At 40.7% G+C, this 15,480-nt stretch overlaps 6 protein-coding genes across 14 annotated transcripts; 3 read left to right on the top strand and 3 right to left on the bottom strand.

The window, feature by feature from the left end:
* Positions 1-20: 20 nt before the first annotated feature.
* On the top strand, positions 21-1,501 carry RpS8 (Ribosomal protein S8). The gene is made up of 4 exons (XM_962246.5): positions 21-158; positions 484-866; positions 1,028-1,157; positions 1,354-1,501. The coding sequence occupies exons 1-4, from the start codon at positions 155-157 to the stop codon at positions 1,461-1,463; spliced, it is 627 nt and encodes a 208-aa protein (XP_967339.1). The 5' UTR covers positions 21-154; the 3' UTR covers positions 1,464-1,501.
* Positions 1,502-1,625: 124 nt separating this feature from the next.
* Karybeta3 (Karyopherin beta 3) lies at positions 1,626-6,380 on the bottom strand. The gene is made up of 7 exons (XM_962335.4): positions 6,240-6,380; positions 5,619-5,930; positions 5,126-5,569; positions 4,872-5,082; positions 3,944-4,300; positions 2,193-3,890; positions 1,626-2,146 (listed from the first exon to the last, which is right to left on the bottom strand). The coding sequence occupies exons 1-7, from the start codon at positions 6,318-6,320 to the stop codon at positions 1,929-1,931; spliced, it is 3,321 nt and encodes a 1,106-aa protein (XP_967428.1). The 5' UTR covers positions 6,321-6,380; the 3' UTR covers positions 1,626-1,928.
* A 203-nt stretch (positions 6,381-6,583) lies between these two features.
* Ns2 (Nucleostemin 2) lies at positions 6,584-8,712 on the top strand. Its single transcript, XM_962422.4, has 3 exons — positions 6,584-6,849; positions 6,893-7,601; positions 7,650-8,712. The coding sequence occupies exons 1-3, from the start codon at positions 6,640-6,642 to the stop codon at positions 8,669-8,671; spliced, it is 1,941 nt and encodes a 646-aa protein (XP_967515.1). The 5' UTR covers positions 6,584-6,639; the 3' UTR covers positions 8,672-8,712.
* A 41-nt stretch (positions 8,713-8,753) lies between these two features.
* Positions 8,754-10,628, top strand: Ist1. Of its 5 annotated transcripts, none has more exons than XM_008195835.3 (8): positions 8,754-9,018; positions 9,069-9,231; positions 9,280-9,499; positions 9,552-9,694; positions 9,743-9,856; positions 9,987-10,034; positions 10,137-10,169; positions 10,337-10,628. In XM_008195835.3, the coding sequence occupies exons 1-8, from the start codon at positions 8,837-8,839 to the stop codon at positions 10,511-10,513; spliced, it is 1,080 nt and encodes a 359-aa protein (XP_008194057.1). In that variant the 5' UTR covers positions 8,754-8,836; the 3' UTR covers positions 10,514-10,628. The 5 variants fall into 5 exon arrangements, with proteins under 5 accessions (XP_008194057.1, XP_008194056.1, XP_008194059.1 ...); XM_008195834.3 differs by having other exon boundaries at positions 9,546-9,694; XM_008195837.3 differs by lacking the exon at positions 9,987-10,034 and having other exon boundaries at positions 9,546-9,694.
* LOC656019 (uncharacterized) lies at positions 10,336-12,887 on the bottom strand. The gene is made up of 7 exons (XM_962575.4): positions 12,642-12,887; positions 12,163-12,591; positions 11,933-12,111; positions 11,717-11,877; positions 11,491-11,660; positions 11,013-11,438; positions 10,336-10,966 (listed from the first exon to the last, which is right to left on the bottom strand). Exons 1-7 carry the CDS (start codon positions 12,796-12,798, stop codon positions 10,626-10,628), a joined length of 1,863 nt encoding a protein of 620 aa, XP_967668.2. The 5' UTR covers positions 12,799-12,887; the 3' UTR covers positions 10,336-10,625.
* Positions 12,888-13,107: 220 nt separating this feature from the next.
* Positions 13,108-14,989, bottom strand: LOC656103 (regucalcin). Of its 5 annotated transcripts, none has more exons than XM_008195838.3 (7): positions 14,520-14,642; positions 14,402-14,465; positions 14,117-14,278; positions 13,853-14,065; positions 13,585-13,800; positions 13,360-13,538; positions 13,108-13,312 (listed from the first exon to the last, which is right to left on the bottom strand). In XM_008195838.3, exons 2-7 carry the CDS (start codon positions 14,442-14,444, stop codon positions 13,148-13,150), a joined length of 978 nt encoding a protein of 325 aa, XP_008194060.1. In that variant the 5' UTR covers positions 14,445-14,465; positions 14,520-14,642; the 3' UTR covers positions 13,108-13,147. The 5 variants fall into 5 exon arrangements, with proteins under 5 accessions (XP_008194060.1, XP_008194061.1, XP_015835732.1 ...); XM_008195839.3 differs by having other exon boundaries at positions 14,402-14,454; positions 14,520-14,591; XM_015980246.2 differs by lacking the exons at positions 14,402-14,465; positions 14,520-14,642 and adding an exon at positions 14,847-14,989.
* Between the last annotated feature and the right edge of the window lie 491 nt (positions 14,990-15,480).

Genomic DNA, 15,480 nt, shown 5'->3' with positions numbered 1-15,480 from the left:
ATCGGCTTTAAAAGAACATTTAATTTAATTAAAGTGTAGTTATAAAGGATAAATGCGAATGAATTGCGGCAAAACTTGAGTCAAATCTAGGGATTTCGTCTTCACCTATTTAGTGACTTCCTGTTGTCTCACTCTTTCAGTTTATTTCATTGCAATGGGTGAGTACGTGCTTCGATATTTTTAGAAAATCTTCAATCATCCTTTGGTATTTCCCGAAATTATTGGTTTAAAATATTCTCCTTTTATTTCTTGATTAGAATATTGTGCGTTTGAACCCGTATTTTGGTCAGTTTTGTAGAGATATGGTAGGTTTTCGTGACATAACCTTAGTCTTGTTTTCACAATAACATGATGAGAAAAAGTTTAAAGTGTCCGATGTGTTGTGCTGACGACTCCAAACCATCCCACAGCGATCTGAATCAGTCCCTAATTACGCCCTTCATGTTGTTATTTTTTTGGGTCCTAAACATTGCCGTATTTCAGGTATCAGCAGAGACCATTGGCATAAGCGGCGGGCTACAGGAGGCAAAAGGAAGCCTCTCCGCAAGAAGAGGAAGTTCGAGTTGGGTCGTCCCGCTGCCAATACAAAGTTGGGGCCCCAAAGGATTCACTATGTGCGTACGCGTGGTGGCAACTTGAAATACAGAGCCTTGAGGTTAGATACCGGCAATTTTGCGTGGGGCAGCGAAGGCACTGCTCGCAAATCCCGTATTATTGACGTTGTTTACAACGCCAGCAACAATGAATTGGTTCGTACCAAGACTTTGGTAAAGAATGCGATTGTTGTTGTGGACGCCACCCCGTTCAGGCAGTGGTACGAAAGCCACTATATTTTGACTTTGGGACGCAAGAAGGGCGCGAAGTTGGTACGTATCACTTAACTAAAAATGCCCAACATTCCACTGTGATGAATTCTTGCGTGTCATATGAAATTTATGATTAAAAATTTCTTGCATTTGCTGACTATTTTCCAATTTTATGTGCCGGGACTTTCAAGTTTGATAACTAAAGTGTGATTTATTTACAGACGGCTGAGGAAGAAGCTATTTTAAATAAGAAACGTAGCAAAAAGGTGCAAAAGAAGTACGAAACTAGGCAAAAGACCGCGAAAGTTGAACCTGCCCTTGAAGAACAGTTCCAAACTGGCAGGCTTTTGGGTATGTGATGTTGAAATACTAACACGTTTCGTTACTTCCCTGATGAAAAAATTAAAGCGAGTTCAATTCTTAATGGAATTCGTTTTGAATTTCTTTTTGAGCGATGATTTGCTTGTCATAGTTACTCTGATTTTTCATTATCTCAACTAATATTCTTTAGTTAATTCATTGCGTTTAAATACGTTTTTTTTTCCAGCTTGTTTGGCGTCGCGACCTGGACAGTGTGGAAGGGCAGATGGCTATATCTTGGAAGGTAAAGAACTTGAATTTTACATGCGTAAGATTAAATCCAAGAAAGCCAAATAGTGTATTTTCTAATGGCTTTTAATAAAAGTTGACAACAATGTTTCTTATTAAAGTTTTGTCAATCCTTAAATATTATTCCCGCTCCATGTCCTTTTTCCACCAAACAGGAGGGAACATTCTTAGGGAAGGGAATAATCGTGGATGGCATTTTCAACAATAAAGTAGAGAAAATTACGATTTATTGAAGTGGCTTAACATCATGTCGATATTTTTCAATATATTTAAAAACACTAACAATCAAAAATATGTTCGTCCTCGATGCTATCCAAAATGAAGAGTATCACATACAGTCCAGAGTTGCAAAAGAAAAATATTTACATGCTGAAATATTTTAATCAGAATTTAGTTCTAAAAAATAATGGAAAAGATCTGATAAAATAACATTAATTATATAAAAATAATCAGCGACAACTCATTTGAAATTTTCCATCGAATTATAAAAAAGAATTTGCGAATAAAATTCAACTAAGATGGAGGCGGCGCATGAAGAGCAACGTGTAGAGCATGTTGCAATTCAGGTGCTAAAGTCTGTACTATACTTTGAAAGTAGGACTCGTTGGACTGCACCTGCCGCACAAGATTCACCATTCTGTATCCTTCCGGTTTACTCGGTTCAATCACTTCTCTGAAAAACGCCTCTGCGATTATTGTAACAATCCTAGGAATATTGGCATTTCCGGCACCTGAAACAACAATTACAAACAACCCCAAAAGTAATACCCAACCCACCTAAAACATGCGGATTGTTCTGCTCCACCAGATCACACAAATACCCATAAACATGGGGCGCCTCGTCCACCTCTTCGATAATAGGCAACCAACTAAACCACACCGGTAATATCTCATCCACATTGATTCCTTTCGGGTTGTATTTCATGATTTTGGTGACGGCAGCGACAGCATTCTCGGTCGCGTTAATATTCCTCGGTTCTTTCGCTTCCGAATCGTTGATCACCTCAACCAGTGAGGGTATAATCTTGGCCACTTCCCCTGCAAACTGTTCGCCCCCAAACTGGGCCAAAACTCCCCAGCCATAGGCCGCCGCTTGTCTCACTTCATGACTCTTATCCTTGACGTAGAGGGCGAGCGGTTGCAGGAAAAATCCCTGGTATTTGGCACACGCCGGTCCCGTGAACTCAATCACGTCGTCAAAGACGCAAATCCCCCACTGGCGATCGGCCCACGGCCTATTCGGCGTCAACAAATTCACAAAATGTGTACAAATTTGGTCAAAGAACGGTATAAAAGCCTCCCGGTACGACAAAAACAGGGAGTGTATCACATCTGCAATTTTACTCAACACGTAAATATCATCCGACTCTTCGTCTTCAAGTTGCTCTTGGACCACTTCATCGTAATCCTCGTCCAAGTGTTTCTTGTGGCGGTCGTCAGCACGCTCGAAGTGCTCGTTCATCAACTTATCTATTATTCGTAAAAGTTCAGTCATGGCCTCTTGGTCGAGACACCCAGCTCCGAGGGTCTGAATGCACCTCGCGAGTGAGTCTAAAAGAATCATCAAAACTTCGGGTTCGGGCTCCGTATCAATAGCTTTCATTAGTTCAGGACAAATAAACCGCCACATGTCCTGGACGAACGCGGGGCCTTTGCAAGTCGCACACTCCAAAAGCCATGGAAGCGACTCAGCTGCGGCGTTACGGACCCCATCATGGAAATAAAATTTCAACATTGGAACCATCAATTTGACCGTTTCTTCGGCATAATTGGCAAAACCTTCTTTCAATTCTCGCGCGTAACAAACAAGCATCATACATGCGGCCGCTTTATCCTCCAAACCAGCTGTGCGTATGCCAAAGTTCTTTTGTTCGCCGAGAGACACAAACTGCCAGTCGTCATCACCTTCAATTCCTTGCATATCGTCGTTGTCCAAAAGTGCAACGTCTGGTTTCATGGCAGCTGTTCGCATCACAGGACCCATCACTAGTGGTAAGTATTGTTCGAAATTTTTGCCCAAAACTTTGCAAATTCGGGACCAAGCGGAAATCAAGTAACTGGTCTGGGGGTCATCGTCTGGTAATTCGGCGCCTTCACCGTGCGTTTTTAGTAACATGTCCATGACTTCGGTGGCATCAGACATGAATTTTTCCGGTCCAACGGCCATACCGATCAATGTGACACATTCAATGGTTTTGCCACGAAGTAGCTTAAGTTCGTCTTTATTGGCGTTCTGGATTATGTATTTCAGACAGGGCATGAGCCGGTCATAATAGGCGATAAATTCGTTCTCTGCTGTATCAGCAACACTGGCAATGGTCGTCACGACTTGCTCCAGAACCAACTTGGTGCCTTTCTCGACCAGTTCTTTAAATTTCGCCGTCAAAATCCCTTCCAATTTCGACATTAAACTATCCAAATACGTCGTTAGAATATGTTTCGGACAGTCTTCAGCAAAGTTAACCAAAGCCGCCCCTACACAAAACAACAAATTTCACGTGGTGAAAAAAATCAAACAAATGACTAACCGGCATGAGCTTGCACTCGTGGATTGCAGTTATCGTCCAATAGCATAAGTAGGCCGGGTACGACCCTGTCGTGGAATTTCTTTTCAAAAACGGGGGCGAAATCGGTTGAGAGTTGACCAATGGTGTTACAAGCTGCATATCTGACCCGAGGATGGGGGTCTTGGAGGTATCTCAAGACTCCCTCCATCACTCCAGGGACCCCATCCATGATTTGGGGTAACATACCCTCCATCTGCTTATGACAACCCTCGCCGATGGTACTGAGGGCCATCAAGGCGGCGTGGCGCTGCTTCCAGTCAGGGCTTGCCAACATGGCAGGGACGTTTTGGGTTACGAGGGGTAAAATCACTTTACCACCTTTAAAAATTTTGTTACTAGGTCAGTGCTACGTAAAATAAAGAGTTGGTATACTGAAAGTCAATTTCCGATTTTTTTTTATATGAATACCTACTTTCTTCGTAAGTGGGATTTTTTTAACTCTCTTATATTTTTTACCTAACATTTTTTATTTCTATCCAGCGATTAGAATTTTCATTTATTTTTATAGGTAGCGTGTAATTTGTTCCCAACTGGGAAAAAAATGAATACAAATCATCTCGGGCTCCTTATCGTTGAACTTTCGTGCATAGCTATGCAGTGAATAACTTACTGATCAATTAAAATTCAAAACTTTATCTATGCTAATGGGTATCGTCGCCTCTGAAGGACAGAATCATTAATCATTTAGATTAGCCAATAAAATTTTATCACCAACATTACATAATTAATTGGAGCAAATTACAAAGCAATTTCTTCGTGAAAGATTCAATTATTTCGCAAGCAACATCAAAGACATCAAAACTGCTTCAAACAATTTCATAATTCATTAAAAAAAGGATGACTCAACGACGGGAAATTGCGTCGCAATACCAAATAAAAACCGACTCACCTAACCCACAAGCAAGCCGGTCCAAAGCCGCTTCAGCAACCACATTATTGGCGTCGTTGTCTTCATCGAGAATCTCATCGGCTTCAGCCCAACCTTCTTCCTCTTCCAGATCAGCCATAAATTGCAAAATAAGCGGAATGAGTTGTTCCATGTATTTTCCCGCATTTTTGCGCACCATGGCTGGTGCCATCTCGGCAAGTGTTACCATCACCTAAACAATTATTTACACCAAATTTAAACAAATGACGACTTACTTCCAAAGCCAGCTGTCTCCAGCTATCCAGAGCCCCCGCATCACTGAATATTTTCATACACATGTCATAGATGGGCAATAGTTGAGGTCTGAGGTATTTCGGGGTGTTTTCAGCCAAATCTATGAGCACCTTCAGAAGCGTGTCATCGTCTTGTTGTTGCACACTTTCCGCAATCACGTTCAACATGGGGGCTAGCAAGTCGCCGAAATGTTTCAAAATCTGTGTTTCTTTATCGTGGATTAGGAGAAAGGAGCCAACGGCCCTCACAGCTTGGAACCTGACCTCGTAAGCCTCAGTTGGGGCCAGACTTTGCATCAGCATTTGTTTGATCAAGTCCAAGTAGTTGTTTTGTTGGTTACCGAACACTCCCGGGACACTTGTGAACATTTGAAGAGCTGCTTCTTTGAGGACGTTATTTGGGGCGTTGGCGCATTGGAACAAGAACTAATTACAATTAAACTTAGTTTTTTGGCTGGGGTTTTTATTTTAGTACCTGGAGGAATTCAGGCCATTGGTTATTTCCATCGTCATCAATCAAATTTCGGGCTACTTCGGCCGCAACTTCGCATACTTTGTGCCTCAGTTGCTCAGTCTGGTCCTGTTGGATGGCCAGAAGGACTTGCTCCTTCAGCTGGGCCTGGCTGGCTGGGGGCAACTTCGGGAAGAATTCCAAGAAATCGTTGGCGAAAAGTCGGCGGAGGAGCACCGCCGACATTTGTCTCGCCTCGTCCCCAAGACCGGCATTGTGAATAGCCCCCAACAGATGGCTGATTTTGGCCTCCACAGGCAAGCTGTTGTAGAGTTCCTGTGGAAAAGTACAGGTGGGTCAGGATTTGGCGCCCTTTTTGGGCTAAAAATAACCGACAAGATTTATAATTCGAAATGAGTTGCAAAAAAACGTCGAGGTGAACACACTTGGGAATTTAGGCATGCGGTAAAAAATGACCAAATAACTCCATGATGATTCATAGTCCAATTTTGCGATTAAGAACCATGCTGCAAATACACGTTGTTGCAACGAGGTTTTGGTGCGATTTACGCGCAAATTAACACATGCCGCGCGGGAATTTTACCAATTTACGAAAGTTGGGGGTTGGGGGAGTTGCTCACTTACCTCAGCTTGGGTCCGAATGTTATTATCCGTGGATAAAAGGGTTGTTAGTATTTGGTAAAATTGCTCTTGATCGGCGGCCATTGCGCCTTACCATGAAAGAACTCTGACAACTAAGTGCAGCCAACGTGAGCAAAAACGCCGTCCCCAGAAAACAAACACGTTGCAAAAACACAATTATCGGGGGCACCTCTCCCCAAGACCCCAAGTCATAATATTCAGTACAATTAGACGAACCCAACCACAACCCATTCCAATTTTTCTTATTCCTAATTTCAAGAATCGACGAGATTTTTTGTAGTTGCACAACCTGACATTCAAACTTGACAGTATTAATGACAGCACAAACACGTGTAGTTCAATTTGGAAATTTTGAATAAACTCGGAGGTGATTTGTATCACAATGCCCAAAGTGCGTTCGACGGGGGGCCCTCCCCGAAAACAGGGCTTTAACAAGTCGAACCACTCGATGAATCCCGAGCGCCTCAAAGAGGGGCTCAAGGGGGTGGCCAAAGTGCGCTCAAAATCGACCATCAAGCGGCTGCAAATGTACAGAAACTTTAAAGCAAAGCGGGACAAAACTGGAAAAATTTTAACCCCAGCCCCGTTCCAGGTAACTAATTTTAATAATAATTTTTCGTAACACAAAATTCAAGGGCCGTTTGCCGTCCGGGACCCAAGCTAGGGTCGAACCGAACCAGAAGTGGTTTGGCAACAGTCGGGTCATTTCACAAAACGCCCTACAAAAGTTCCAAACCGAGTTGGGCGCCGCTGTAAAAAATCCCTATCAGATGGTTATGAAACCAACCACTTTGCCCATCACTTTGTTAAACGAGAAGGCGAAAAATGCAAGAGTTCACTTGTTGGATACCGAGAGTTTTGATAGTGTTTTCGGGCCGAAAAAAAGCAGGAAACGGCCGAATCTGGCGGTGAAGGGTTTGGACGAGTTGTCGAAATTAATTGAAGAAAAACACGAGAAGTACAGTAATGAGAAAGACTCAAATATTGTCAGGGATGACGGAGGTGTTCGGGACTTGCCCAGGGATTGGGTCATGGCAGCAGGACAGTCTAAACGAATTTGGAACGAATTGTACAAAGTTGTGGATAGTTCAGACGTTTTGCTCCAAGTACTAGATGCCAGGGACCCGATGGGGACAAGGTCCCCCTATTTAGAAAAATTTTTAAAGACGGAAAAGCCCCACAAACACCTGATTTTTATTTTGAATAAAGTTGACTTAGTCCCAACTTGGGCCACTCAAAGGTGGGTTGCTATTTTAAGTAAGGAGTACCCCACAATTGCCTTTCATGCCAGCATAATGCACCCCTTTGGCAAAGGGGCCCTGATTAACCTCCTGAGGCAATTTGGTAAGAAAATGAAAAATAATTCAATTTGGCAATACTGATTTTTTTTAGCTAAACTGCACATTGACAAGAAGCAAATCTCTGTCGGATTTATTGGCTACCCAAATGTTGGCAAGTCCTCAATTATCAACACACTAAGAAGTAAAAAAGTGTGTAAAGTGGCCCCAATAGCTGGCGAGACTAAAGTCTGGCAATACATCACTCTAATGAGGCGAATTTACCTGATTGATTGTCCCGGAGTTGTTTATCCAAGCGCTGAAACTGATACTGAAAAAGTGCTGAAAGGAGTTGTTAGAGTAGAACTTGTAAATAATCCAGAAGATTATATTGAGGCAGTTTTGGAACGCGTTAGAAAGGAATATTTGGTCAAAACTTACAAAATTGAGGACTGGACTAGTGCCACTGATTTTTTGGAAAAGTTGGCACAAAGGTCTGGAAAATTACTGAAAAAGGGGGAGCCTGATATTGGAATTGTTGCAAGGATGGTTTTAAATGATTGGCAGAGAGGGAAATTGCCATTTTATGTTTCTCCTCCCGGATTTGAGGAACCTTTGCCTACGACAGAGCAAGACAATGAATTGAGTGTTGTACAGGATTATAATAAAATCAGAGTTGGCTTGCAATACGAGGGTGAAGATGTGAAAGAATTGGAACCAATCAAAGACATTGAGAAGGCTGTAGTTGAAAATGAAGATAAGGAAGATGACGAAAAGGAAGAAGAAGACAACATTGCCAACAATAGCGAAGTTAAGGACACTGACGATGCTGGAACAGAATCTGATGACTCGTCAGATTTGAGTAACATTTACTCTGACATGGAAGATTCCAAAGAAACCGAATATGCCGTATCAGCAAGTGGGCCGTTTACTGTTGAAAACATTGCAAGTAAAAAGCAGAAAAAGGGGCGCAAAGTTGAAGACATGGCTCTTGGAGGCAAGAAATTAACAAGCAAGCAACGGCGGGCGATAGAAAGGGCGCAAAAGCGGAGGAAAATCGGCAGCAACTTCTACGAAGTTGCGAATGTTAAGAATAGGAGTTACAGACCGAAACATAAAAAAAATTCAAGTGTTTAGGCTTTATTTAAATTTTTAATAAACAGTTTTCCGAAATCAAACGTGCATTATTTTAGTACCTTTGGTCTTGTTGTGTTGGACATGCTTGAGTTTGACAATTGCTTGTCAAACAAGTGTGACTCATGTTTATAATTATTTGTGAAATCAGTGAAAACAAGAGTTAAAATGTTTTCAAGTGCCCCAAATTACACGAAATTGAAAACCAACTTGCGCCTGGTTATCGCCAGGCTTAAGTTACTGGAGAAGAAGAAGACCGAATTGACGGAAAAGTCGCGGAGGGAAATTGCCGATTTTATCGCTGCTGGAAAAATCGAACGGGCGAAAATACGAGTCGAATACATCATTAGGTAACTAGTCAGTTGGTGCCCCCAGTGTGCATAAATTTACGTTTTTCAAGGGAGGATTATTTAGTTGAGGCGATGGAGATTGTGGAAATGTACTGTGATTTACTCTTGGCCCGTTTTGGCCTAATTACGAACATGAAGGAACTGGACGAAGGCATTGCCGAAGCCGTTTCTAGCTTAATTTGGGTGGCACCTAGGCTGCAGTCCGACTGTCAGGTACTCAAGGTTAGGTCTTTTGACCCATGACTAACACCAACATTCCAGGAATTAAAAGTAATTGCGGACCTTTTAACGGCAAAATACGGCCAAAACTACGCCGAAGCGTGCCGTATAGAGTCTGTGGAAACAATAAGCGAGAAACTGAAACACAAACTTTCAATACAAAGCCCCGCGAAACTCCTGGTCGAAAAATACGTCATAGAAATAGCAAAGTCTTACAATGTTCCGTATGAACCAGACCCCCAAGTCATGGAATTAGAGAAAGGTATAACAATTTTTATAAAATTAAAGTGTAGTGGCTGAATTTATAGGAAAAGACGCACTTTTGATCGATTTATCTGACAAGAATAATCTTGGTGGTGGTGGGGGCTACCCTGCCCCCCTTGGGTTTTTGGGGTACCCACAGCCGCCCCCGCTGCCCGCCATGGTGGACCCGCCCCCAGCCCCTTTCAGTTATCCGGTAAGTGGGCACAGTTTAAAGAGTTTTACTCGTATGATTGTTGTGTAGCCCTCTAAAGATCAAAATTGGAACGCCCCAAGTAATCCAAGTGCGCCCCCACCGGCTTTTTCCTACAACATTCCTCCAGCTGATGAAGGGAAGGAGTCAAACACTGATTTTATGGTAAATATTTTGCGGTAGAGAATTAGCAAAATAGAATAGCTGGTAGGGACTTCAAGTTTCAGCTTATTGATGGTTGAATTTTATTAAGTTGTTTCCTTTTTCGCATTTTTATTTGTTGTTATGCTTCTAGGGTAGTTTACCGACTTATAGCATGGTCTGTCCTCGTAATAACCTCCAGGTAACGCTTTTTCCTTTTTTTATTATTAATCTAATAAGCTGAAACAACCGCGCAAATCATTTTGTCAAAGAGAGATATTCAGTTGAATCGTATTTATTTTAGGACAGCAAAGTTCCGCCTGATGATAATTTACAGGTAATTTATTTCCTCACAAGCTTCTAGCTATAAAATCGCATTAGATCATCAGAAGTCGGATTTGTATTTAACTCATTTAGCGCGCGAAAACTAACATCACAAGCTTAAAAAAAACACCGATTTTTGTGATACTTGAGCCAGAAAAAACCGATTTGTTTTATTCACAGAATAACGATGAGCCACAAAAACCAACTCCACAACAAAAACTAAACGACAACAGTTACAATCTCCCCGAATTGCCTTCGGTTCCGTCACATAATGGGCCCCCATCGCCTGACGCTTCAGATGATATCGATTTTGATGACTTGACAAGGAGATTTAACGAATTGAAAAAAAAGTACTAAATAATTACTAGTGATGGGTTAATTAACTGCATTATTACATTCAACTAACAATCTTGTTAATAATATAGGCTCTATTAAATTATAAATATGTACAATAAAGCGCTATTTAAGGTTACATTTTATAACGGTCACCAGGTAAGCCCTTACTGTGCCCCAAATTTTCCAATTTAAAAGTGCAACCGGCCGGTTTTTCGGGCACTTTTCCGTTTACTGCCATTTTGGCGCTAGTGACATACAAGACGTCGCAGTTTTTGTTGCCCCAAGTCATTGCGGTGATTTGAGGCGTTGGCATTTGAATTTTTTTCAAAAGTTGGCCGGTTCGAGGGTCAATTTTTAAAACAAGTGAACCGAAAATCACAGCCAACCATAAATTACCGTCAGTGTCGATTGTCAATCCGTCGGGAAGGCCATTTATGCAACTGCATTCTAATTTAAAGACTGTTGTTTTGTTACCTGAAAATTATCATTACTTCGGTGAAAAAAACGCAATGATTAATACTGATTTCGCCGCTTTCGCCATCGTAATCGAATGCCGAAATGGCAGGTATTAACGTGTCAACATAATACATTTTGTTCGCGTCCAAATCGAATGCAATCCCATTCGAAATACCAACTTCCTTGAACTCTCGTTTAAGTCTACCGTTGGTTAAGCTATACAGCGACCCCTGTTTGGGGATTGTTTGCCCGTTGGCGTCCTGTGCGCCCATGGTACCGGCCCACAAACGCCCATATGGGTCAACTTTGGCGCCATTTAGCCGATTTTTGGCCAAATGTGGTTCTCTATCGACTTCTGCAATGGTAGTACACGAACAAACACTTTCACTCTCACCGTCCCATTTTAACAAAACGATTTTTCGCCCAAGTCCAGCAATAAAAAAGTCGGTTTTACCATCGACCGGAAATGCAAAAGCTAGAGGTTCGTTTCCTGCATTTGTAAAAAGATGATTTCAATGAATATGACTGTGAAAAAATCGTACCAACTTGCGCTTGGGTTATTTCATCCGTTGACGGTCTGTATCTGTAAATGGTTGATGTTGGGACGTCCACGTAATAAAGATTTTGCGTTTGTTCGTCCCAATGGATGCGAGTGCCCACTTCTAGATTATCCCCAATTTGGGTTATTCGGACCATTGTGTTATTTAACTGTCTGACAGGTGTCACAAGTCAAAAACTGATTTATTTTTTACGAATTTATTACATTACAATTTTACATTAACTCCCGGGTATCCTTTTGCCCCTATTCCTTTAATCCTGAAAGTTGCTCCATGATCGGGAGGCGGTAGTTCCACGCCATCTACCGTGAAAGCGGCGGAGGTAACGTACAGTTCGTCTAAATCAGGGCCTCCGAAAGCGACAGAAGTTACCTGGAAATTTTTATTAAAGCTCTCAGTTTTAATATTGAAAACAACAATTTCTTACTTGTTTAGCGGGCAATTGAATCGTCTGTAGGAGAGTTTCAGGTTTTCGGGGGTCGATTTTAATGACCCTATATCCGTTAAAAACAGCCACCCATAAATTACCATCGGTGTCAATAGCCATCCCATCAGGGAATCCTTGAATATTGTGTTTCTCTAACGTAAAAATGGGTCTTCCGTTTGCTGAAAGTAACGTTTTAGTGATTTTAATTTCATGGGTGGCGATGATATTACAAAGAGTGCCATACTTCATATCCACTTCATACTCATCGATTGTCCGTTTTGGCGAATCAATGTAATACATTTTTTTCAAATCTTTGCTCCACGCCAGGCCATTGGAGATGGAGACATTGCTCAAATGTTTCCTTATTTGTTGATTGGGTCCTAAACTGAAAAGCCCGCCTTTATTTGGCTTGACGTGTCCGTTGATTGGTTCGCCTCCCATAGTCCCCGCCCATAATCTCCCCGTGGGGTCGCATTTCCCGTCGTTGAACCTGTTATCGAGAGTTTCCGGGTCGTCATCAACTTCGCCTATTTTTGTAATTTCGCTAACTTTCTCGCTACTTCCGTCCCATTTCACTGTCACCAATTGTCGACCTATTGTTATCAAAAACTTGTTTTTTTCGCCTTCGACCGGGATTATTAACGAGACGTGGTTTGTTCCTGTTTTAAATTTATTTCTTAAATGCTTTGTGGGACACGTGACCACTCACCAATCACCGCTTTGGTGTGTTTTTTCGTGACAGGGACGTATTTATGGATGGTTTTCCCGAAAATGTCGACGAAATAGAGGCTTTGTGTGGCGGCGTCCCAGTGAGGGCCTTCGCCCAGTTCGACACTGTCGACGATACGTTCGATGGTTGGTGCCATGTTCACTAATGATATGGAATTGAAGCAATTGAGGCGCTTTGATAGCCTGACCCTGAAATATCTACTGGGTTCTCTAGAATGGATTAGACTGTTGTTTATCCGTATTTTGAATTAAATCGCAAATAAAGATTAGGCGGGGTGATAATTTAATATGTTGTGTTCAGTCAATATTTACAGTTTGGGTTTGTTGTTACACGTAATGAATTGAGCAAATGTTTTTACATTCATTCTCAGCGATATTTTGTTGTCAAATTTGGATGATTTTCCGAGGACTTTTTTCTTAAGAGGTTTGGGGAAAATAGTCAAACAGTTTCTTTAATTATTTAATTGCTTGTTAATTCATTGTTTTTCACAATTTAAATCCGATCCCTGGGAGTCCTTTGGCCTCTGTCCCTGTAATGACATACGTGGCCCCATTATCGGGGGGCGGATACGCCACTCCATCTGTCGTAAGTCGGGCTGTGGTGACGTAAAGTTCGTCTAGATTAGGCCCCCCGAAGGCAACAGAAGTAACCTTTAATTTTTTTTTATTAAATTAATTATTCGTTAAAAATTAAATACTTGGTGCGCTGGCATTTGAATTATCTGCAGTAAGGTTTGGGGCTTTCTGGGGTCCACTTTGAGTACGCGCCCACCTCCAAAATTAGCAATCCACAAATTGCCGTCAGTATCAATGGTCATTCCGTCTAATATCCCACTCAGGTTGGCTTTTTTTAACGAAAAAATGCTCTCGCCATTGGCTGAATAAAATAAAATTTTGTTTTTATCAAAAATTGGCCCACTTACAAATTGTCCCCTTCTCGAGATTAAAATCGTATCGATCAAGTGTGTTTTTTTGTGAGTCGATGTAATACAAGTACTTGTTGTCCAAACTCCAAGCCAAACCATTCGAAATCCCAACTTTAGTGAGGTGTGTTTTGGCTTTGCGTCCTGACTCTAAACTGATAAATGAGCCCTTGTTTAGCTCCACGTGTCCCGGGACTGGTTGTGCCCCCATTGACCCTTTTATGTTTTCAATTAAAAAAAATAATAATTAACTTGATTGCAATTTTACCGGCCCATAGACGCCCCAAAGCGTCACATTTCCCGTCATTAAATCTGTTTTGAAGCGTGTCGGGTGTGTTATCAATTTCGTAAATTTTTTCCATGCCCGAGACCGTTTCACTTTCCCCGTCCCACGTCACGATGTTTAAATCACGGCCAATGCTAATAAGAAATTTGTTTTTTTGGCCTTGCACCGGAACAATCAACGAGACGTGATTAATTCCTGATGATACGATATTTTTACGTAAAGTTTTAAACCGAAATAATCAGTTACCGATCACAGCTTTTGTGTGTTTTTTGGTAGCGGGGACGTATTTGTGAATAGCTTTGCCATAAATGTCCACAAAGTACAAACTTTGGGTTTCAGGGTCCCAATGCGGGCCTTCCCCCAGTTCCACACTCTCAACAACCCGTCGTGTTGTTAGGGTCATTGTTGCTGAAAATATAACTTTGGTGAAAGTGTTATTACAATTCGGGTGCAGATTAAAGCTGGCAAGAATAATTTCGAATGTGCTGCAAAAAAGCAGTGTGCTGAATAATTACATTTTTGATAAATTACCCCCTTTCAGAAACATTATTACGATAAACCAGGATAAATACATTTCGGTAAAACTAAAAAAAATCTAGTGGAGAATAGTTAATGGATGTTTTAAATGGAATTTAGAGAAGTTACTTACGATTCACGAAATTTGTCTTTTTAGGTGCAAGGTTTCTGTTGTAATATTCACCGGAAAGCACCGAAATTATTGTTACTTTATCGTTTAATTATTGTTGATTTTATTCTTTCCGTTTATTACCACTTTACTTTTATAACATACGCATGAAAAACAATTAGATAATAAAATTTTAGTAATAAAGTGTTGCAGCAATTTGTGATAAAATGATCCCAGAACAAAGCTTTTGTATGGAATTAAAGTTTGGAATATAATAAAAAAATCAAACACTGGGGTTATGCTTTAGATAAAGATATTGAAAAGGTGTCACGACTTCTATCTTAGACTCACCCTTGGTGTAAATTATGTTTGTTTCATATTTTTCACTTTAGTTGTGATTAACAGATTCAAATGTAGAACTAGTGAATAGATTAGATTTAGTTACTTTTGAGGAAATTAGGAAATAATTTGATTTTTTGCACAAATGCAGTATTTGTTGATTGCATTGTGGGAAATAATGCAGAGGAAAAATTGTTTCGACCTTGATGCAGTATTGACGTAATTATTTTTACTCCTGCTGCTGAAAACGTGAAATTTTAAATAAAATATTGGATTTTTTTTTGGTTAAGTAAACTAATTAAATTTGTTACTAGAATCCACTGGGATTTGGATAACAAATATTTTTTTTATTCAAAAAGTTTTAAATTGTAGCTAATAATAATAAGCTAATAGATCTTTAGCACTTTTGTCGTTCGAAAATAATTGGGTTTAGAGATGGATTGTGGGAATTACCTATTAAAGTTTCAACAATCTTTTTTTCAATTTGAAATTTAAGATGTGATAGTTAAAACATACTAATATTGCTGCAGTGCTGGCTTTTGTCTTTAAATCATGGTACAGTTTTTTTTCTTGTTACTAAACAGCTCTTTCTTTGACACTCAGTTTTTAGCACACATTATAAAAAAACAATAAATGCAGCAGTTTT

The sequence above is a fragment of the Tribolium castaneum genome, chromosome 5, assembly GCF_031307605.1.
Source record: "Tribolium castaneum strain GA2 chromosome 5, icTriCast1.1, whole genome shotgun sequence".
Lineage (NCBI taxonomy): Eukaryota > Metazoa > Arthropoda > Insecta > Coleoptera > Tenebrionidae > Tribolium > Tribolium castaneum.
Note: the sequence above shows the minus strand (reverse complement) of the source record. Positions and strands in the feature narration are given on the sequence as shown.

Bases quoted from the DNA above. Each gene is read 5' to 3' on its own strand.
- LOC656019 (XM_962575.4), bottom strand. From the start codon at position 12,798: ATGGCACCAACCATCGAACGTATCGTCGACAGTGTCGAACTGGGCGAA. The intron at 11,661-11,716 runs GTAATGTAATAA...GACACCTGTCAG, and splicing joins CCGGGAGTTAATGTAAAATT to ACAGTTAAATAACACAATGG. The intron at 11,439-11,490 runs GTACGATTTTTT...TTACAAATGCAG, and splicing joins AATAACCCAAGCGCAAGTTG to GAAACGAACCTCTAGCTTTT.
- LOC656103 (XM_008195838.3), bottom strand. From the start codon at position 14,444: ATGTATTTATCCTGGTTTATCGTAATAATGTTTCTGAAAGGGG. The intron at 14,066-14,116 runs GTAACTGATTAT...TCGTATCATCAG, and splicing joins ACACACAAAAGCTGTGATCG to GAATTAATCACGTCTCGTTG. The intron at 13,539-13,584 runs GTAAGTGGGCCA...TATTTTATTCAG, and splicing joins TCTCGAGAAGGGGACAATTT to CCAATGGCGAGAGCATTTTT.
- RpS8 (XM_962246.5), top strand. The intron at 867-1,027 runs GTACGTATCACT...ATTTATTTACAG, and splicing joins GCAAGAAGGGCGCGAAGTTG to ACGGCTGAGGAAGAAGCTAT. The intron at 1,158-1,353 runs GTATGTGATGTT...TTTTTTTTCCAG, and splicing joins CCAAACTGGCAGGCTTTTGG to CTTGTTTGGCGTCGCGACCT.
- Karybeta3 (XM_962335.4), bottom strand. From the start codon at position 6,320: ATGGCCGCCGATCAAGAGCAATTTTACCAAATACTAACAACCCTTTTA. The intron at 5,083-5,125 runs GTAAGTCGTCAT...ATAATTGTTTAG, and splicing joins GGAGACAGCTGGCTTTGGAA to GTGATGGTAACACTTGCCGA. The intron at 4,301-4,871 runs GTGAGTCGGTTT...AAATTTTTAAAG, and splicing joins CCGGCTTGCTTGTGGGTTAG to GTGGTAAAGTGATTTTACCC.
- Ist1 (XM_008195834.3), top strand. From the start codon at position 8,837: ATGTTTTCAAGTGCCCCAAATTACACGAAATTGAAAACCAACTTGCGC. The intron at 9,232-9,279 runs GTACTCAAGGTT...CCAACATTCCAG, and splicing joins GGCTGCAGTCCGACTGTCAG to GAATTAAAAGTAATTGCGGA. The intron at 10,035-10,136 runs GTAACGCTTTTT...TATTTATTTTAG, and splicing joins GTCCTCGTAATAACCTCCAG to GACAGCAAAGTTCCGCCTGA.
- Ns2 (XM_962422.4), top strand. From the start codon at position 6,640: ATGCCCAAAGTGCGTTCGACGGGGGGCCCTCCCCGAAAACAGGGCTTT. The intron at 6,850-6,892 runs GTAACTAATTTT...ACAAAATTCAAG, and splicing joins TAACCCCAGCCCCGTTCCAG to GGCCGTTTGCCGTCCGGGAC. The intron at 7,602-7,649 runs GTAAGAAAATGA...GATTTTTTTTAG, and splicing joins TAACCTCCTGAGGCAATTTG to CTAAACTGCACATTGACAAG.